This window comes from Callithrix jacchus, chromosome 17 (assembly GCF_049354715.1).
Source record: "Callithrix jacchus isolate 240 chromosome 17, calJac240_pri, whole genome shotgun sequence".
NCBI lineage: Eukaryota > Metazoa > Chordata > Mammalia > Primates > Cebidae > Callithrix > Callithrix jacchus.
In genome coordinates, this window is record NC_133518.1 from 35,400,535 (window position 1) to 35,423,826 (window position 23,292).

At 36.6% G+C, this 23,292-nt stretch overlaps 1 protein-coding gene across 2 annotated transcripts in view; it reads right to left on the minus strand.

The window, feature by feature from the left end:
• Nucleotides 1-23,292, minus strand: part of RNF13 (ring finger protein 13) — a 183,667-nt gene that overhangs the window by 127,515 nt on the left and 32,860 nt on the right. For both annotated transcript variants that reach the window (XM_002759497.7, XM_035278324.3), the window contains exons 2-3: nucleotides 11,378-11,507; nucleotides 4,117-4,197 (exon numbers count right to left, since the gene is read on the minus strand). In XM_002759497.7, coding sequence (XP_002759543.1) covers nucleotides 4,117-4,197; nucleotides 11,378-11,491 — 195 coding nt within the window. In that variant the 5' untranslated portion in view covers nucleotides 11,492-11,507. The remainder of the gene's footprint in view (nucleotides 1-4,116; nucleotides 4,198-11,377; nucleotides 11,508-23,292) is intronic.

A 23,292-nucleotide genomic window follows, 5' to 3' on the forward strand; every position in this document is an offset into this window, starting at 1 on the left:
CTACAAAATATAGAACATAAATAAGACCAACAAAAACTATCTCACCTAAACTCTCTGGGCAGTTTAAAAGTAAGATATTTTGGCCAGGTGCAGTAGCTCACACCTATAATCTCATCACCTTAGGAGGCCAAAGCAGGAGGATTGCTTGAAGCCAGGTGTTCACAACCAGCCTGGGAAACATAGGAAGTTTCCTTCTCTAAAAAAATTTAAAAATTAGCCAGGCACAGTGGTACAATCCTGTAGTCCTAGCTACACAGGAGACTGAGGTGGGAGGATTGCTTGAGCCCAGCAGTTGGTGGTTTCAGCGAGCTATGATCATGCCTCTGCACTCCAGGCTATGCAGTGGAGCAAGACTCTGTCTCAAAAAAAAAAAAAAAATTTTTTTAGCTAAGTCTCTTAATAACTACATTGCATTTTTAAATTAACTTATATTTTTACCATATTTATTTAACTGGTTTTACAGACATTATACTATAGTGAGCAACCTCACTTCATTATTATCAAGTCCTTGTAAACAAATGTAAATCTTTGTATGGCTGGCATTTTAAATTCTGATTCTGGGCAATGGCAAAACTAGTCATGCAACTATAAAAACTACCCATAATAATCCAATAATTTTGTTAGAATATTTCACTTCTCTTCTTGTCCTATATTGTCACAGTCCAAAAAGCAGACAGATCTCTAGCACCATTTTTTTTTGGGGGGGGGTCAAGCAGTGAGTAAACAAATTTGACAAAGTATCTTTTAAATGTAAACCAAATTTATAGTAACATAGTAATTGAGGAGCACCAATAAAATTATGCTTATCAAGAACTAATGGAGCTCTTTAAAATAAGCTTATTCAGCAGAAAGGCTCTTTAGTAAGAAAGTCTTACTCCTTATGGTAGAATAAAAGAAAGGGTGCCAGCTCATCATTAGTAATCAGAGAAATGCAAATTAAAACAAGATAACAGTTTTGCCCATCAGATTGGCAAAAGTTTAAAAGACTGATAATGTCCAGTGTTGGCAAAGGTACATCGAGATACACATTCTCCTACAGTGTTAATGCAAATAAATTAGCACAGCCTTTGCAAAGGTAATCTGGCAGTATCTATGAAACTTTTAGATGTATACACTGATTGATTTCATCGATTCTACTTCCATACCTCAATCCTAGAGAAATAACAACTTTGGAAAAAAACAAAACAAAATATTTATTAAGAGGAAATTACTAAAAACTACAATCATTCATATCACAGAATACCATGCAGTGCTTATAGGAACATGCTAGATTTATAGAAGCCGCTGTGGAAAGAGCTCTAAAATGGAAGAAATAGGGGAATCAAACTACAGAGTAATTGTTTATTTATTTTTATTTTTGAGACAGGGTCTCACACTGTCACCCAGGCTAGAGTGCAACAGCACGATCTCAGCTCACTACAACATCAGCTTCCTGGGTTCAAGCGATTCTCCCACCTCAGCATCCCAAGTAGCTGGGACCATAGGCTTGCACCACCATGCCTGGCTAATTTTTATATTTTTTGGTAGAGACATGGTTTTACCATGTTGCTCAAGCTGGTCTCTTTACCTCAAGTGATCTACCTATCTTGGCCTCCCAAAGTGCTGGGACTGCAGGCATGAGCCACCACACCCAGCCCAGCCTTGCAGAGTAATTATTGCAGTAGACATCTGTCACTCATGGTGCTCCAAATTTTCTGAACCCACTATGAATTCCACCTTTTCAAAGTAGGTTAAAACAACAAACAACAACAACAACAAACCTATACTGTATTTCCAGCCTTCCTCATACCTAGGTATTTCACTAAACTATATAGCCAATAACTATATGGCCAAGAGTCTGTCAATCAGAAAAATACAAGTGTTGGATTTGGAAGCAGACATGTCAAAAAAAAAAATAATAAACAGTCTGAAAAAGGGTATCTCTTTGATTAACTTGGGTGGCAGAAGAGATAGAAATGTTGTGAGGTAAAGCCACAAAGGCTTCCTGATGAGAGAAAAAATAATGTGGTTTGAGGGTCCATTGGCTGCAGCACTCATCTGTCTTGCAAGGGGGTTCTGGATTTTATTCCTGAAACAGTTTAGAAACTGCCTGTCCAGGCTGTGATACTGTGAACATCTTTATCCCTTTATAAATCCCTTTCTGGGTAAAACTAGCTAGAGTGAATTCCATTATAAGAATTAAAAAACTTTTCATATATACAAATAATAACCATTTACGAATATACACATTCATAAATTTATGGACAAAAAAGAACTGAAAAGCATTACATGTTCAGAAAAGTATCTGAAGGCCTGTAAAATCACTGCTAATACTTAACTCTGAAGAAGGAAGTGTGACTGGCTTTTATTCTTTATGAAAGGAAAAGATTTCCTTATATAGATAAGGAAAGAATAAAAGTGCTTCCTTTTTCTTATTTATGTTTCTTTTTGGTTGAAATATTTTTACAAGAAATAGTCATACAATGCTGTGAATTATTTAAAAATAACTTAAAAGTTGAATGCCCCTCCCAGAGGTGTCTGCCATCCTAATTAAGACTAACAGGTTTGTGGTATCTTACTAAGAAATTCTGGTAGGGCACAGTGGCTCATGCCTGAAATCCCAGTACTTTGGGACGCTGAGGTGAGCAGATCACTTGAGCTCAAGAGTTCAAGACCAGCCTGGGCAACACAGCAAAACCCCATCTCTACAAAAAAATACAAAAACTAGCTGAGCATGGTGGTGCATGCTTAGTCTCAGCTACTCAGGAAGCTGAGGTGAGAGGATCACTTGAGCCCAGAGGGTGGAGGTTGCAGTGAGCCGAGATTGCACCACTGCACTCCAGCCTGGGCAACAGAGTAAAACCCTACCTCAAAAAAAACAAAAAAAAAAAGACAAATTTTCAGAAAATTAGAATAAACTGAAAACATTCTGTGATATATATCTATCTATACAATTTCATGTATTCATATAATTAAAAAATCTCATATTATCTTAGAATGAGAAAGGACTTTCTAACACCCAGAGGTAGAAGAAAAAAATAAGAATTTTTAGCTACATAAACAAAACTTTTGAAATCATAAACAAAAATTAAAAGATAAAGGAAAAACTGAGGAAGGGATAATCTGAAGCATGTATGGCAAACGATAAATTGATACTTCCAATATATAAAGAAGTCTTACAAATCATAAAGACACTTTAATTTCAAAATGGGCAAAGAGCATCAATAGTCCATTCTCTCTCTCTCTCTCTCTCTCTCTCACACACACACACACACATACACACACACCACATAAAATATGTTTAAGTTCATTAGATTTTAAAAATCAAATTAGCAAAAGTTCAGTAATATCTAGTACTTAAGAGGGTATGGGGAAAAGGACAGTCTCAGACAACTATTGATAAAATTTGAAATTGTTCCAAACTTTTTGGGGGGAAAACTGTAAATACAGAACAAAATTTTAAACATTCATGCCATAAAGCAATTCTACATTTGGAAATGTATCCTATGGCAATAAATGGATGAATACACAAAGACAAAGACACTACAGCACTGTAATAGTAAAAACTTGACAACGTAAATATCCACTATGAAAAACTATACAACTGTTCAAAATCCATACTATTTCATGATATTGCAAAACCATGAAGCTGTTTCAAATAATAATATAAATCCTTACCTATCAGCATGAAAAAAAATGATCAAGACATACAATTAAGAGAAAAAGGTAGGTAACCAAATAACATGTTTCTATTAGTGTTAAATATAGATTCACTGTATATGAAAGCATTTACTTATATATGTAAATGTGTAATACATTTACATCTACATACATCTACAAACACACACATATATCTACACATACATCTACAAACACACACATAGCACATATCCTAAAAAAAGGTCTGAAATATGATATACCAAAATATTAACCACAGCTATTTCAGAATAATACAATCCTAGGTAATTTTCACTTTCTTTCTGATAGCTTTTGAATAATCTGACCCTTTACAAATGATTATATATGGGTTTTATAATAATAAATAGTAAGAAATGTTTTCATTCTTTAAATAATAAACAATAAAAATCACCTTATTAAATACCTTGTGTCATTACAATGTATTACCAATTGTCTTACCTTTAAACCTTCAGCTGGAAGTCTATAACCAAATCTTGCAGGGAGGTCATCAAATGTCTGAGATGCATTTTCAAAGTTATACTAAAAATAAAATGAAAAATACTCAAGTTAAGACCAATTTATACATGACATTAAAAACAAAGATTTATTCAGCCTGGCCAACATGGTGAAAACCCATCTCTAGTAAATAAATAAATAAATAGAATTAGCTGGACGTGGATGCCTATAGTTCCAGCTACTCAGCAGGCTGAGGCAGGAGATTTGCTTCAACCCAGGAGGTAGAGGATGCAGTGAGCTGAGATTGAGCCACTGCACTCCAGCCTGGGTGACAGAGCGAGACTCTGTCGCACAAAAAAAAAAAAAAGATTTATTAAATTATGCATATTATTTTGACAATTCTGATTACTAACACAGCTTATCAAAATAAAATCAAATTTGTAAACATACATCCACTAAAGAAGAAGCTATATGTACAATTTACAACATATACAACTGCTTAAATTGGATTCTCATTTCAAATATTATTATTGAGCAGCAACACTAATTCAGCCTACTGTCTGAGTTTTCCCATAGACAATTTCCTAGCAAAGAATTTTCCAGACAGATCATCTTCCAGGAAGAGTGTTCCATTTTTTTTTTCTATATTATAAGAGTCTGATTTACTAGAAGAAATTTACAGGATTTCTGGCTCTAGCTATGGAAAATAAAATGACTTTCTTTTTGGAAAGAAGCAGCATCATATCATATTTTTAAAGCACATCAATTTTGTATAAGCTGGACATTTTTATCCAGGGTTGAACACTGAAAAGACCAAATTCAATTAAATACATATACAGAAAAAGTTGAAGGTATTCAAAGTCTTTAACAACTTTCCCCCTTCCACAGAGATACAGATTCCAATGCTACAATATTTATCAGTCCTCTACCAAAACATCACAAACAACGGTTCTTTGTGCTTTTAGAGGATAACAGTAATATAATAATTGTGATGTGAGTTTGCTGTATCATTTAATAATGTTCAATTTGCTATACAGAGAGCAAGAGAAACAAGAGATATGGATGAAACTCAGCATAGAATGTAAACAAGTAACTTTGGAAACTGAAAATTATGATGTACTAGAAATTAAGGTAGTTGCTCATAATGTGTAAGACATAAATAGAAAAAAACAGAACATATTTGTTTTGCATATTGATACAAGGGACGGTTTGAAGATAGAGAAAAAGGAAAAAACAAGTGATATATATAGATAAGAAAGAATGGAAGGATCCAGTAAACCTTGAGTACTCACAAAGCATAGATTAGGTCACACATCCAGATTGCTACCTATGTCATCCCTGAATCAAATACTCATTGGTGAGCCCTATTCTAGCCTGTTGTATCATCTTACAGAGGCATGCAGATAAGCAACTCCACAGTTTAACAGCAAATTATAGCTGTGGCCTGCTGCCTTGCATCTCTCCAGTAGAGCAAGCAAGTGTTGGATCTAGACACCTTCCATCTGTCAAGTACCCTTGGCTCACCATCAACTCAGGTCCTGGTAACCAAACTGCACTATAAGCAGGGAAAGTTGATGCAGCGTACAGGCAGACTGGACAAACTACAACGGGTAACCCAGGATTCAGCTAGTGTGGTTCTTGTAAAGCCCTGGAACTCTATCTTGAGTGTCTTACCACGTACATCTTATATCTTTGCTTCTCATTGTATGTTTGTAATTAGCTCAGGAAACTGTGTGATTCAAGCATCTAAATGTAGTCACTAAACCTATTCATTCTGTTACTGCTGGGATAATCATCCTAACAATGTACTTGGAGGCCACCAAGTATATGTGGTAATTGCTTCGGCATGACTTCTCACTGTAACAATAATTCATATTTGCAGAGTAGTCCACAGTTTACAAAGTACTTTAGAGTCACAAAATGCTTTTAAACCCATTATCACAATCTATCATTTAATCTCTTAATTAAAACCTTTGTTTAATTGATTTAATTCATCTATGATCAGGTTAACGGTGAACTTGAGAAAAACATTTAATTTCTCCCAGACAAAGATGCCATTGTTAAATAGCTTTTCTAGATCAATGGAAGTAGAACAAAGACAAATACAAATGTGGGTAAGCAGTATTTTTTTTTTGAGATGGAGTCTCGCTCTGTCCTCCAGGCTGGAGTGCAATAGTGCAATCATGACTCGCTGCAACCTCTGCCTCCTGGGTTCAAGCAATTCTCCTGCCTCAGTCTCCCAAGTAGCTGGAACAACAGGTGCGTGCCACCACGCCTGGCTAATTTTTTGTATTTTTAGTACAGACGGGGTTTCACCATGTTAGCCAGGATGTTTTTGATCTCCTGATCTCATGATCTGCCTGCCTTGGCCTCCCAAAGTACTGGGATTACAGGTGTGAGACATCACACCCAGCCATAAGCAGTACTTTTTAATGTACTTTTGAAGTTAGGAAATGGAAAATCTACAACTATACTATAGTATTCTTTTATCTCTTTCTATTGCTGAAGAGTTTCACTATTATGGCTAAAATTATAGAAATAAAATGTGTAGTTTGAACTACAGTAATTATAACACTGAGATACAGAATAAGTTTTGTTACTGAGTGAAACCCTTTCTGAAACTGCTTTGACTTTCCTTAAAGCAAAATAAAGATTGTCTCATATTGCCTCTTAAAACCATACTGTTTAAAACAAAAATGTTCCTACAGTAAGCAAGACTAACAAAGGTGCTTTACGTTTTTGGTACAAGGAGGGAGGGGCATGATGCTTACAAAATTAAAGCTAATACCTGCATAAAGCACAGGGAACACTGCAGGCAAAAAGGACTGACTATTCTTCTATGCCTAACATTTTGTTTCGTCTCTACATTTAAAAATAAAGCTCACTAGCAATCATGTTCACTTAAAAAAAAATACAGCTCAGATAGTTTCATATCTTCTCAAGGGGCTGAGTGATGTATAATCAGAATGATAATTATAATGAAGATTAAAACCATATATAAAACATTTGCTATGTGTCAGATACTATTCTAAGCAGTTTATCTTATTTAATCATCTCCACAACACTACAGTTTATATAAAGAAATAAAGAAACTGTGGCACTTATAGCAGCTGAATAATTTGATCGAGGTCATAGATCTCCTTAAGTTCCCGAACACAACACTGAAAATCATTTAACCCATCAGGCAGCTGGACCATAAAATAGCAAACCACCTCAGGTATAAAAGAAAGAAAGAAAGGGAGTATGTACCAAGAACGATACAACATGGCTGACTGCTAACATCTCAGGATTGCAGCTCCTAGTGAAAGCGCACAGAATGAGAGGATGCCACACTTTCAGACAAATTTTTGTCGCTCACAGACCAGAAGATTCCCAGTGGAGGAGCCGCACGGGTTGCCAGCATGACTCTTGTGGCCGGCGCAGCGGTTTTGCCAGCACCTCGGCGTGGTATCTCTTGGTGCAGAGTAAACGGGACTGGTTCCCATTCTGACTGATGTTTGGAGCTCTGGGAAGGCAGAGTCACCTATTACGGACTCAAGAAGGAAGCCAGACTGGAGATTCCCAGGCAGAAAAGCACCATCAGTCTTAACGCCGCTGTTTTGGCTGGCGCAGTGGGTTGCTCATATTTCGGCCCTGGGAATTAACAACTTGGATGTCCACTCAGAGACCTAATTTGAAAGTTGGTAATTACAAAGATGACAGGTGGATAAATTTATAATGATGGGAAGAAACCAGCATAAAAATGCTGAGAATACTGAAAATCAGAATGCCTCTCCCTCTAAGGAGGATCACAGTTCCTCATCAACAAGGGAACAAGGCTTGATGGAGAACGAGTGTATTCCTTTAACAGAATCAGGCTTCAGAAGGTGGATAATAAGAAACTTCTGTGAGTTAAAAGAACATGTTGTAGCCCAGTGTAAAGAAACTAAGAACTTTGAAAAAAGATTTGACAAAATCCTAATGAGAATAGACAATTTAGAGAGGAATATAAGTGAATTAATGGAACTGAAGAATACAATATGGGAACTCTGAGAAGTATGCACAGGTTTTAACACTCGAATTGATCAAGCAGAATAAAGGATATCAGAGCTCAAAGACCAATTTAATGAAACAAAATGAGAAAACAAGAATAGAGAAAAAAGGATAAAAAGGAATGAGCAAAGTCTCCAAGAAATATGGGACTATGTGAAAAGACCTAATTTATGTTTGATAGGTGTACCTGAATGTGACGAAGAGAATGAATCCAAGCTGGAAAATACTCTTCAGGATATTATTCAGGAAAACTTTCCCAACCTAGCAAAGCAGGACAATATTCAACCCCAGGTAATACAGAGAACACCACAAAGATATTCCTCAAAAAGAGCAACCCCAAGGCACATAATCGTTAGATTCACCAGGGTTGAAACAAAGGAGAAAATACTAAGGGCAGCCAGAGAGAAAGGTCAGGTTATCCACAAAGGGAAGCCTATCAGACTTACAGCAGATGTCTCAGCAGAAACCCTACAAGCCAGAAGAGAGTGGGGGCCAATATTCAACATGCTTAAAGAACAGAACTTTCAGCCCAGAATTTCATATCCAGCCAAACTAAGCTTCACAACTGAAGGAAAAATAAAATCTTTTATGAACAAGCAAGTACTCAGAGATTTTATTACCACCAGGCCTGCTTTACAAGAGCTTCTGAAAGAAGCATTACACATAGAAAGAAACAACCAGTATTAGCCTTTCTAAAAATATACCAAAAAATAAAGAGCATCAACATAAAGAATTTACATCAATGAATGGATAAAACAGCCAGTTAACATCAAATGGCAGTAACCCTAAATTTAAATCGATTAAATCCCCCAATCAAAAGATACAGCCAAAACCCAATGGTATGCTACATCCAGACCCATTTCACATGCAAGGATACACAAAGACTCAAACAAAAGGGATGGAGAAAGATTTACCAACCAAAGGGAGAGTAAAAATAAAAATAAATAAATAATAAAAAGCAGGAGTTGCAATTCTCGCATCTGATAAAATAGATTTTAAAGCAACAAAGATATAGTAGTAAAAGGATCAATGCAACAATAAGAGCTAATGATCCTAACACCCAGATACATAAGACCTATAAAGAGACTTAGACTCAACGAGACAGAAAATTAATAAGGATATCCAGGACTTGAACTCAGATCCAGAAAAGTAAACTTAATAAATATTCATAGAGCTCTCCACTTTAAATATACAAAATATACATTCTTGTCAATACCACATCACACCTACTCATAGGTTTAAATGAAATATTGATCAGCCATTATTAATACCCATTTTTAAAATAAAGCAACATTTCCATTCTCTCTCCCTCTTTTTCTTCCTCTCTCTTCCTCTCCTTCACTCCTTTTTTTTCCTTCTCTCCAAAAAAAAAGAAAGAAAGAAAGAAGGCAAAAGGATGGAAAGGCATTAAAAACAACAGAGGGAAAAAGAGAGACACAAAATAGAAGAAATCAAAGGAGAGAAAGGAGACAAGGAGAACTTCATTCCCTGATCAGTCCATAAATCCTCTAACTCATTTCAAAAGTCATGCCAAGAATATTCTGAGAACTTTAGGAACAATTTAGAAGAGAGATTTGAATAGCAATGGACTCAGTCTTTAAAGGTTCTATTTCCACTCTGCCTCAAAAAGAGCAAGACTATTCCCAAAAACAACCTAATCAACCAGTTCCCTACTACAGAGGACAACAGGGGGTGCGAAATCGCATATAGATTACTAAAATTGTTTGCCTTCAAAAGCTATAGTATGGAAACCAACCTGGCTCTCCCAAGTTCTACAATGATCTCGAAATCTTCCGGAATTGCTGCAACATGCAGAAACACAGAGAGGGACCATATCAAGCTTTGGTCAGCAACAATTCTGGCTCTTTTAAATTTCTCACCTGATATCATTAAGCAAATCAGTGGTACCCAGAAAGTAAAACCATATCCTTAACACAGACCTAGAATATAGGCATGTATGTTCTTTTTCTACCTTCACAGAAAAAGAGAAATAAAAAATATGTATAGATGCTCCTCAACTTACAATGGGGCTACATCTGAATAAACCCATCAAAATTAAAAATATCTGTCAACATGTTTCATAAGTCAAATTCTACTTATGATATTTTCAATTTATGATGGGGTTGTTGGACCATAATCTCATCAAAAGTCGAGGAGCATGCTGAATGCATATCACTTTCACATCATCATAAAGTCAAAAAGTCACTAGTCAACCCATCTTAAGCTGGAGACCATTCGTATACTCCTCACTGTGGAGGACAGTAACACAGTAGCTAAGAGAGGCTAACTAAGGTTTTGAGCAGCAATCTTCTTATCTGAAAACTCTTCCTTCTATCCATCATCAAAGACAGGACCACTTTGCTTCTCTTCTGACTCATTAGTGATAATCTTGGATTTAAATTTTCTATGGGCATCTTGTAGAATTTCTTAAATACTGAGATACTACTGAGATCTTACAGTCATTAAGATATATACTAGGTACCAAGAAAAACAGTAAAATTCTTCCTAAGTACACAGCAGGTAGGTATGTGTGCACAAGTATCCATATGTACACACATACCCTAATGAGCAACATCATTTATCAGGCACTGATTGTTCATGAGATCTTACACTAGATATGAAGCAATAAAAAATGAACAAGGGGCCAGGCGTGATGGCTCACACCTGTAATCCCAGCACTTTGGGAGGCCAAGGCAGGCAGATCACCTGAGGCCAGGAGTTCAAGACCAGCCTGGCCAATATGGTAAAATCTCATCTTTACTAAAAATACAAAAAAATTAGTCAGGCGTGATGGCACACGCCTATAATCCCAGCACTTTGGGAGGCCGAGGCAGGCGGATCACCTGAGGTCAGGAGTTTGAGGCCAGCCTGGCCAACATGGTAAAACCCTGTCTCTACTAAAAATACAAAAAAATTAGTCAGGCATGGTGGCACAAGCTACTCAGGAGGCTGAGGCAGGAGAACTGCTTAAACCTGGGAGGCAGAGGTTGCAGTGAGCCAGGACCGTGCCACTGCACTCTAGCCTGGGCAACAAGAATGAAACTCCATCTCAAAAAAGAAAAAAAAAATAAAAAAAGAATAAGGTACCCCAATGTCAAGTAACTGTAACTGTATGTAAGTGCTGGGGTATGTTTTTAGATTAAAATGTCATAAGGTTCTATCATTCAGGGCTTTTTTAAAAGCTTTTCTTTAAGAGATGTTTCTAGACATAAATACATTTTACTGTACTTACTGCTAAAATGTCTGCTTCTACAGGCAGTAGGTTTAAGAATGCAAAGAGCTGGACAGTCAAGATGGTGTAGACTTGTGTGGCTGACAGCATGAGCATCCCTATGGAGAGCAGCATCTCGTTGTAAAATCACCTGGAAGACAAGGATGTAAGTAACAATGAGAGCTGGTGCTTTGTCCCAGGGATCAGATCATTTGATATATTAATTCCCAATGTCCAAAAATATCCCTTTTAATTACAAACATGTATTAATATTAAAATTAAAGCTTTAATTTCAAAAGCATAAGAACTTACACAGATTTGGACATTTAGGTAAACACCCACATTTAGTCAATACCTATATAACTGATGGTGACAAACTTCTGTGTTTTAATCATCCTCCCATAGAGCTCAGTTTACAGTATAGCTTGTCTTACTAACTCAATTTTCAGAGAAACTAGATTTCAACCAAAACAATGGTTAAAAACACACACACTAGTACCTTTGCTTTAAAATAGAAAATTTCCTACAATAAATTTTTAGCTTCTGGTTCAATATAAATAAATTCACATGTAAATTTGCTTTTCATTTACTATTGTCTGTTGTACCCACACCAGAGAATGTCAAAAAATTAATAGCCACTTATTATAAAGGAATACTTTTTGTTCATTACCTTCTAACAATCTACACTTTTTTTCTCTCTCTGCATCTGAATGGCAACAGTGTAACTACCTCTCCAAACTTTACCCTATTCACTATGAATAGTGAATATTTCTCTATTTTAGCAAAAAGATACCATGAAAAGACTATATGTCGACCCATAAATATAAAAATGCTTATTGGTAAGCCTCAATCAATTGTATTATGTACTTTTAAACTAGTAAAAACAAACATTACAAAAACAACGGCTTTTATAATGAATTATTTCATTAAATATCCCACATTCATGTAATATTCATTTTGATGATGGTTAGTATGGATAAGTGCTCTGGATGTAGAAACTGTCATACAGACTCAAACTCTGAAATCTTTGGCTAAGACACTGGAAGTAAAATACCTGTAAATAAATTTTAAGTTATCATTTACAAAGCCATTAATATCAGAGATAAAAATTAAAATGACAACATAAGAATAGATTTGTCCCTTAATGACAGAAAGTAAATTAGTGGTTGCCTAGGGATTGGCAGGGCGTGGGGGAAAAGCCTGAGGGAGGGGAAAGGTGGGAATGAGGAATGACGCTAAGGAGTAATGTTATTGGGGGAGAGATGATGAAAATGTTCTAAAATCAGACTCTGGTGATGGCTGCACAACTCTATAAATATGCTAAAAATCACTGCACTGTAAACTTCAATTGGTTGAATTTTATAGTATGAGAATTGTATCTCAATAAAGCTTTTATAAAATGTCTAGATTTGTTGCCATTCATTTCTTAAATAGATTTCATAACATTATAGAAAAGAGTTTAAGATAGCAGGCTTGAGATTGCTGTCCCTAGAAAGGTCTGCTTGCAAGGCTGGCTCCTGGCTGACATCTAGAAATTTAGATTTCAGGACAGTTTCCACCATTTCCTAGTAAGAACAGCTCAGTGTGCCTACACTTTACAAACAAGGTGATTTGTGTTGAACACCTGTTTTCCTTCTGGGTAACTAGAATTTTGTACATGCTAGGCAGAGAGTGTCTGTCTATATGAACAATTCCTAATAAAAACTGAGTCTCTAATAAAGCTTCCCTGGTAGATACTTTACATGTGTTGTCACAACTAGCTGGAGGAATTAAATACATCCTGTGTAACTCCACTGGGAAAAGACCCTTAGAAGAATCACTGATTTACTCTGGACTTTACCCCATGTGCCTTTTCCCCTCATTGATTTTGTTTTGTATCCTTTTGCTGTAATAAATCACAGCCATAAGTACAACCATGTGCTAAGTCTTGTAAATCCTCCTAGTTAATCACTGATGGTGGACAACTGCTGGTTAGAAATCCTACCATAAAAACATACAAATCTTTACAAAATCAGATATATTTGCTATTAAATTTTAGTAGGAAGAAGTATACACCATATTGACCAATGACCTCTTTGGGAAACTGAATCTGATAAAAACTTCACTTTCTTTGGGAAGCCAAGGCGGGCAGATCATGAGGTCAAGAGATGGAGACCATCCTGGCCAACATGGTGAAACCCCATCTCTACTAAAAATACAAAAATTAGCTGGGCGTGGTGGCGCATGCCTGTAGTCCCAGCTACTCAGGAGGCTGAGGCAGGAGAATTGCTTGAACCTGGGAGACAGAGGTTGCAGTGAGCCAAGATAGCGCCACTGCACTCCAGCCTGGCACCTGGAGACGGAGCAAGATTCTGTCTCTAAAAAAAAAAAAAAAAAACCTTGACTTTCCATCTAAAGTTCTGGAATTTCCAGCTAACTCTGGGGAAGGAAAAGGGAGACAAAGTTTAGAGGGAAAATAAAAGACAGGAAAAATAACCAAAACAACTAATATTGATCACTTAATAAGTGCCAGGCTTGCTGTGACATGTAAGCATGTTACTGAGTTAACTCATTTAATCCTAACCTCCCTATACGGTACATATAATTTCACAAATGGAGAAAACTTAGGAACTGGTAAGCGACTTGCCCAAGATAAAACAATAAATAATAGCAGAGCTGGATTCAAAACCAATAGTTTCCAAAGTCCACATTCTAAACCCCTACTGAAAACAGCATCAATATCCATCCAAGGCTGATATTCAAAGAGTAGAGTACAGCCCCTTACCTACACAAGTATTCCAGAGCTTCAAAAGCCAATGTTCATGGAGCAACAGTCACTAGTTTTCTTTTACTTTGTATATGAGAGTGTATGTGTGTATACTATGTGTATTCAATGATATGTGGTATGTTTTGAGGGGTGTTTTGCATTTATCACCTTTTTAAATAATGTTCAGGAGTTTTGCTTTATGCTCTCTATTTACAAAACTAATTTTTGTTCCTTGTAGAAAATGTGGGGAAAATGAACATTATAAATAATCCTCAAATTTAGGAATAACTAGTGTTCATACTTTGATGTATAACTTTCCAGTCTTTTAGCAATGTATAGAGTTGTCCCTTGGTATCCACGGTGGTTGGTTCCAGGACTCCCTGAGGATACCAGAATCTGAGAATCCTCAAGTTCCTTATGTAAAATGATGTAGTATTTGCATATAACCTACACACATCCTCCCAAATACTTTAAAACATCTCTTGATTGCTTATAATATCTAACACAATGTAAATGCCATGTAAGTAGTGGTTATGCTGTATTGTTTCAAGAATAATGACAAGAAAAATAGCCTGTTCATGTTCACTACAGATGATGTCTTTCCTCAAATATTTTCACTCTGTAGTTGATTGAATCCATGGATGTAGAAGCCATGGAAATGGAGAACCAACTGTGCATTCAAATACATTTTTAGCCAACTGCACATTCAAAATTGGGGGTACACTATGCATATTGTTTTACTAATTGTATTTTTTTCACTTATGGTACTATGAGTATTTTCCTAATTCTCCTCAAAAACCATTGCAGATACCTGTCCATGAAATACTCTGGAGATTCCCTCCCTTTCAAGCACATTTTTTCTTTTTTTGGTTTCTATAAGTTCTGGGGTACATGTGCAGTATGTGCAGGTTTGTTACATAGGCACACATGTGCCATGGTGGTTTGCTGCATCCATCACCCCGTCATCTACATTAGGTATTTCTCCTAATGCTATCCCTCCCCTATCCCTCCCCTCTCCCTCCACCCCTTGCTATCCCTCCCCTAGCCCCCAACTCCCTCCTATCCCTCCCCTAGCCCCCGACTCCCTGCTATCCCTCCCCTAGCCCCCCACCCCTGCTATCCCTCCCCTAGGCCCCCACCCCCTGCTATCCCTCCCCTAGCCCCCAACTCCCTGCTATCCCTCTCCTAGCCCCCCCACCCCCTGCTATCCCTCCCCTAGCCCCCCCACCCTCTGCTATCCCTCCCCTAGCCCCGGACTCCCTGCTATCCCTCCCCTAGCCCCGTACTCCGACAGGCCCCAGTGTGTAATGCTCCCCTCCCTGTGTCTATGTGTTCTCATTGTTCAACACCCACTTATGAGTGAAAACATGTGGTCAAGCACTATTTTTTCTTAATCTGTTTCTCACATTGGGTTTCCATACATGATTTGTTTATACAAAATAAAAAATTACTGATCAAATAATATGATGTATATTGGCCACATGGTATTCCTTATGAATATTATTTAATGGGCAGCATAGGAATTCCTACTGTTGGAGATTTCATTTTTTTTTTTAGAAAAACTCTGCAATAAATATTATTTTAATTACACCTATAGGTATACCCTTAATTTTTTTAGATTAAAGTCACAGAAGTGGCTGGCATTATAACTGCGGTAAAAAATAGAAAATCTATAGATCTGGGTTTATGTCCCAGCACTGTCCCATACTAATAGTATGATTTGGCGGTAAATGTTTAAACTACATAAATTGCTTTATCTCTAAAAGAAGGATCAGTAGGACCTGTAAGACAACTCTGTAGAATAAATACAATTATGCACAGAAGGGCTTAACATAGCAATGGAATATAAAAAGAAAGGACTTTGGACAGGGATGCCAACAGATGAAACAGGAAATATGGAAGGAAGACCACAGTGAGAGGGTAAGTACAATTTTAAAATTTTAAAACTTAATATTTGGGGGACAGTCTGGTGGACATATGCATAGGCAATAATAAATAAACATCTAGAGCTCCACACACAAGGCAAAAAGAGACTTAGGAATCATCAGTAGATAGGAATAACTGAAGTGATCTTAATGTAAAAGTGAAAATTGAAGAATATTAAAAAAAACTCTGAGGAATATTTAAGTTTCAAAGGCAGAGAAAATAACTTTAAAATGAAGGTGGGAGGAAGTAAGGCATTGGCCAACAGAAGTAAATGTTGGAGAACGATCACTTCAGTTATTCCTATCTACTGATGATTCCCAAGGTGCAAGAAGGTCTAAAATTTTCACATTTAAGCATCTGCCCAGGCCGAGCACAGTGGCTCATGCCAGTAATCCTAACACTTTGGGAGGCCAAGGCAAGTGGATCACCTGAGGTCAGGAGTTCCAGACCAGCCTGGCCAACATGGGGAAACCCTACCTCTACTGAAAATACAAAAATTAGCCAGGCACAGTGGCAGGTGCTTACAGTCCCAGCTACTTGGGAGGCTGAGGCACAGGAACCACTTGAACCCAGGAGGCAGAGGTTACAGTGAGCCAAGATCATGCCACTGCACTCTAACCAGGGCAACAGAGCAAGACTCCGTTTCAGAAAAATATAAAAAAAGAATCTGCCCAATGTAAACAATTTTATTTCCCTATACTCTACCACTCACTCATGCTCTGATCAACTCACTGTTTCCAGCAAACACCTTGCTGGCATTGTATCTTCATTCACGTGTTACTCAGGAACTAAAATATACTCCCTTCTATCTTCAAAAGAAAATTTGGGGTAAAACTACAAATCCTATGAAACTGCAAAATTTTGTGTTCATTTAAGTATATGTAGTTTCTGTGAAAAAGATCCACAGTTATTAACACGTTCTCCAATAAGCTCATGGATCTCGTTGTCGCTGCTGGGTTTTGTTTTCATTTAAATCTTCCCTTTTCCAGGAAGCTGCCTAAGGAGAAAGGTTAGCAAACTTAAATTCTTTGATACATCTCCTGGCACTTAATAAACTCAATTAAAATAAATTCAGGCTGTCAGCTGTATTACTAGGCAATATTATTTATGGTAAAAATGACTCCTTATTCATGAAAAATATTTAAACTGAAAAGACTGTATATTAACTATAAAAGCTTATTACAAAAACATAAACAAAAAAGTCTCTGATTCCCTGCAGTGTGTGTTTCTTGAAAGCAAGCATGACACTTGAGGGAAGCTGGAGCTACTAACAGACTATTAAAAGAAGTGTCCCTTTCATGTATGACACTTTAGTATGCTGAGGTGACACACATTCACATATTTACATCACTGGTTACAATCCAGTACACTCTTTGGTGAGTATAAAAGCTTTATCTAAATGAATGTAAGGCTTCCCAATAAAGATGCATTTTGTGCTTATATGTTGTGCTCCTAGTTTCTATCCTCCTACTTCCAACCAAGCTAGTGGACCTGGAATCAGGTAATAGCCCATCAGTTATTGAGAGTCTGGATGCCAGTCAGAACCCCTGACCACGCTGGTGGACAGTGAGTGTGGTATCTTTCTTCCCCATAACAATTCTTACTGGCCTCTCATCCTTGAACTTATTCAACTGTTGGAGTTGCACAGACTACAACTAATACTGATCACTTACTAAGTATTACACTGATCAAACAATACAATAAAGTATTGTTTGTTGAGACTCTTACCCCCCAACAAATAGAATACATCTAACTTGAGGATATTTTAGAACCAATTTTTTTAGAACCATTTTTGGAAGCAGAGAACACATAGAAATAAAATTTAGTAGAATCTTGCTGATGACAAACATCTACCTCTTTTCCTCTTTCCCTTTATCCTTTTCCTCCTCCTTGTGCCCCTCCAACCCCAGCTCATATTACCAAAGATAGAACATAACTTCGTATTCATTTTGAGTATGCCTATAATTAAAAAAAAAAGATACTTCTTCAAAGGAAGAAGGTTGAAAGTAGAGAATATACAAGAAACCCTTAAGAACTACCATAGAGGATTCTAGAGATGTGTCCACCACCATCTTTGATCACATCTAACTTGGCCTACTATTTGACATAATTCTACTAGTTATTAACAGACATTTTATCTGAAATCAGTTTCCTGACTCTAAAGATTTTTCCCACTGGCAAATTCCAATTTTACTTTCTGATCAGTCTGTACTATAACGCTTAAGATGTATTCTTGCAAAACTATTTTAAATCAATTCTAACAAGCATTTAGCTCTAACTTCAAGCTTACAGGAATTGTCTGGAATGGATAAGAAATGAATAAGATACCACAAGATGGGTGTCTTGGTTGAGGGCAATGCTTCAATTTCTACAAATTCAAATAAACAAAGACAGCATAAGAGGACAGAATGAGGAAATGGCATGAAACTGTTGTACATCAAAAGAGATGAGAAATATTAAAAACAAATGCAACACACAGTTCCATTAAACAAACAATAAAAAGACATTTTGTAAATGATGGAGACAATGTAAATATGGCCCAGATATTAGATATCTTAGGAAAATCCTTAGATATGATGATAGTATTATGGCTGATATGGGTTTGGCTGTGTCCCCACCCAAATCTCATCTTGAATTCCCAGGTGTTGTGGGAGAAATCTGGTGAGAGGTAACCGAATCATGGGGCAAGTCTTTCCCATGTTATTCTCCTGATAGTGAATAAGTCTCATGAGACCTGATAGGTTTATAAAGGGGAGTTTCCCTGCAAACTCTCTTCTCCTGTCTGCTATCATGTGAGATGTGCCTTTCATCCTCCACCATGATTGTGAGGCCTCCCCAGCCAGGTGGAACTGCAAGTCCATTAAACCTCTTTCTTTTGTAAATTGCCCAGTTTCAGGTATGTCTTTAATAGCAGCTTGAAAATGAACTAATACAGTAAGGTATCAGGAGAGGGGGGGTGCTGCTGAAAAAATACCAAAAAATGTGGAAGTGACTTTGGAACTGGGTAACAGGTAGAGGTTGGAACAGTTTGGAGGGTTCAGAAGAGTCTCTCTTGATTTTTGTGAAGTCAATCTTTTGATTTTATAGGCTCATAGGCAGAAAGGACTTAGCCTATGAGGCTTTGGACTGATGAGATGAGACTTTGGACTGTGGACTTTTAGTTAATGCTCAGACGTATTAAGACTTTGGGGACTGTTGGCGAGGCATGATTCATTTTGAAGCATGAGGACTGAGATTTGGGAGGGGCCAGAGGCAGGTATTTCTTCATAGCAGTATGAAAATGGACTACACAGTATGTGTTAGAAGTTCAGAATTCCTGGAAGTCTTGATGCTTTTTAAAGAACACTATGAAGTTATTGATATATTTAGTATTGATATATTGTGGAGGAAATTTTATAGTACCTATGTATGTTACATACATAACCATAATCACATTTGTAGAAAAAATAAACTATTAAATGATGTTAGACTGGCCATTATACATTTTGCACTAAAATAGTTAACTAATTGCTCACTTATTTTTTTCTGTTAGTGTTTGGTATAGTATATATTCTTTTGATGCTTATTGTAATATAAGGTACATTTATTGAAAAAAAAAAACAAATGGAAATTACTGTTTGTCTATTATTTTTGCAAATTTGGAAAAAATGACAATTCTTTTAGTAGTGTAATATTTTGGTCCAGTTCTTAAGATGCTCATGAAGGTCAGGAATGTAGCTTCAGAATCAATGAGGTCTGAGCTTACTTGGAGGATTTCTTATGGAGACAGTTGGCTGTTCTGTGAGTGTTATTTGGCACTGAAGCAGTTGGTATCACACTGTTGAGTCATCTTCAGAATTAAAATTTATTTTGAAGTGAATTTCCTGAAAGCAATACTGGTCTTAAAAATTCATTGTCACAGATTTAAATGTGAAGTTAGGATTAACTGTGATTCTTGGGAAATTTTTTAATTTTTCAGTGACCAGCATTAGACAACTAACTATCATCTGTCTTCTAAAACCATACAGATAATTATGTATGGCAGTCACTTTGTTCAGTTTCTCAAAAATGAGGCCAAGAGAAAAATCAGCAAAACCAAGAGTTGGTTTTTCAAAAGAAAAGGAAAACAAGAGAGGAGACTCAACTAAAATCAGAAATGAAAGAAGAGACATAACCACCAATTTTACAGAAATAAAAAGGATTGTGAAAGTGCTGTGAATAATTGTATGCCAAGATACTGGATTACTAGATGAAATGGAAAGACATAACCTCCCCAAACTAAATGATAAAAAATAGAAAACCTGCACAGACCTATGGGAGATTGAAGCAATAATCAAAAACATTCCAAGAAAGAAAAGCCTGGAATCAGACGCCTTCATTGGTGAATTCTACCAAATATTTAAGGAAGAATCAACATCATTTTTTCTCAAGATTTACCAAAAAACTGAAAAAGAGGGAACACCTCCTAACTCATTCTAAGGGGCCAAAATTACCCTGATACCAAAGTCAGACAATAATACTACAAAAAAAGAAAAAGAAAACTACAGACCATTATCTCTTAGGAGTGCTGATGCAAAAATCCTCATTAAAATGCCAGCAAAGTGAATTCAGCAGCACATTAAAAGCATTATACACATGACCAAGTCAGACTTATTCCTGGAATGCAAGAATGATTCTACATGTGTTACAATCAATGTAATGTACCACATTAAGAGAATAAAAACACATAATCATTTCAATAAATGCAGAAAAAGCCTATTTGACAAATTTAACACCCTTTCATAATAAAATGCCCAACAAACTGAAAACAGAAACTACCTCAACAAAATAAAGGCCATATGTAAAAAACCAACAACAAATACCGTAATTGGTCATAAAAGACTGAAAGCTTTTCCTCTAAAATCAGGAACAAGACAAGGATTCCTGCCTTTGCCATTTCTATTTATCATGGTATCAAAAGTCCTAGCTAGAGCAATTAGGCAAGAAAAAGAAATAAAAGTCATCCACATTAAAAAGGAATAAGTAAAATATCTTTGTTAGCAAATGACATGATCTTACATGTGGATAATCTTAAAGATTCCACAAAAGAAAAATATCTAATAGAACTGTTAATAAAAGAATTCAGCAGATTTGCAGGATAGAAAATCACATATTAAAATCAACTGCATTCCTATAAACTAACAGTGAACTAACTATCCAAAAAGGAAAATAATAATATAGTTAGTAATAAATTAAACCAAGGAGGTGGAAGAGCTGTACGCTGAAAATTATAAAAGTTTGCTGAAGTAAATTAAAGAAGACATAAAGGAAAAGACATTCCATGTTTATGGATTGATAAACTTAATATAGTTAAGATGTCAGTACCACCTACTGCAATCTATGGATTCAATGTAATCATTATCAAAATCCCAATGACCTTTTTGCAAAAATAGGAAAATCTATCCTAAACCACATGTGGAATCTCAAGGGACTCCAAATAGCCAAAACAACATTGAAAAATAAGAACAAAGTTGTAGGTTGCAAACTTCCTGATTTCAACACTTAACTACAAAATTACAGTAATTAAAATAGTGTGTTACTGGTATAAAGACAGACATATAGATCAACGGAATAAAGAGCTCAGGAATAAAACCTCACATAGATGCTTAAATGACTTCTGACAGAAGTCCTCCTATGGTTTGCTTGTCCTCATCCAAGTATCATATTGATATCTGATTCCCAATATTGGAGGTAGGGTCTGATGGGAGCTATCTGGATTATTGGGGTAGATCCCTCATGAATGGCTTGATGCCATTCTCATGAGAGTGACTGAATTTTCACTCTTAATTCCTGTGAGAACTGGTGATTGAAAAGAGCCTGGCACTTTCTTCTCTGTCTCTCACTTCCTGCTCTTGCTATGTGGTGGGCTCCCTTTTGCTTTCTGCCATAAATGGAAGCAGCTTGAGGTTCTCACCAGATAGAGATATTGGCACTGTGCTTCTTGTACAGCTTGCAGAACCGTGGGCCAATTAAACCTATTTTCTTCATAAATTACCCAGCTTCAGGTATTCCTTTATAGCAACACAAACGGACTAAGACATGTTTCAATACCATTCGATGGAGAAAGGAGTTGTACACAGTCTTTTCAACAAATGGTGTTGGGAAAACTGAATATCTATATGCCAAAGAATGAATTTGACCTTCACTTTATACCATATGCAACAATTAACTCACAATGGATCAGAGACCTAAACATAAGAGCTACTATGTAAAACTCTTAGAAAACATAGGGAGTGCTTCACAGCAGTGGAATTGTCAATAATTTCTTGGACATGACACCAAAAACACAGACAACAAAAGAAAAAAATAGATGTTTGACTTCCTGAAAATTAAAACCTTTTTGTGCACTGAAGGACAGTACCAGCAAGGTGAAAACAATGAGAGAAAATACTTTTCCTTTTCTTTTCTTTTTTTTTTTTTTGAGATGGAGTTTTGCTCTTGTTGCCCAGGCTGAAGTGCAATGGCATGATCTTGGCTCACCGCAACCTCTGCCTCCTGGGTTCAAGCAATTCTCCTGCCCCAGCTTCCCGAGTAGCTGGGATTACAGGCATGTGCCACCATGCCCAGATAATTTTTTATTTTATTTTTAGTAGAGATGGAGTTTCTCTATGTTGGTCAGGCTGGTCTTGAACTCCCAACCTCAGGTGATTCGCCTGCCTCAGCCTCCTGAAGTGGACTACAGGCATGAGCCACTGTGTCTGGCCAAGAAAATACTTTGCAATCATGTATTTTATAAGGGATTACTGTCTAGAATATACAATTCCTTTTTAAAAAAAAATTCATTTGCATAAGTTCTTGGGGAACAGGTGGTATTTGATTACATAAGTTCTTTAGTGGTAATTTGTGAGGTTTTGGTGGATCTATCACCTGAGCAGTATACACCCTCACCCCTCTCCCACCCCACCCCCCAAGTCTCCAAAGTCCATTGTATCATTCTTATGCCTTTGCAGTCTCATAGCTTAGCTCCCAGGTAGGAGTGAGAATATACAATGTTTGGTTTTCCATTCCCAAGTTACTTCACTTAGAATAATAGTTTCTAGTTCTATCCCGGTTGCTGCAAATGCCATTAATTCATTCATTTTTATGGCTGAATAGTATTCCATTATATATATACACACACCACAATTTCTTTATCCACTTATTGACTGATGAGCATTTGGGCTGCTTCCATATTTTTGCAATTGTGAACTCTGGTGTTATAAACATGTGTATAAATATCTTTTTCATATAACTTTTCCCCTGGGTA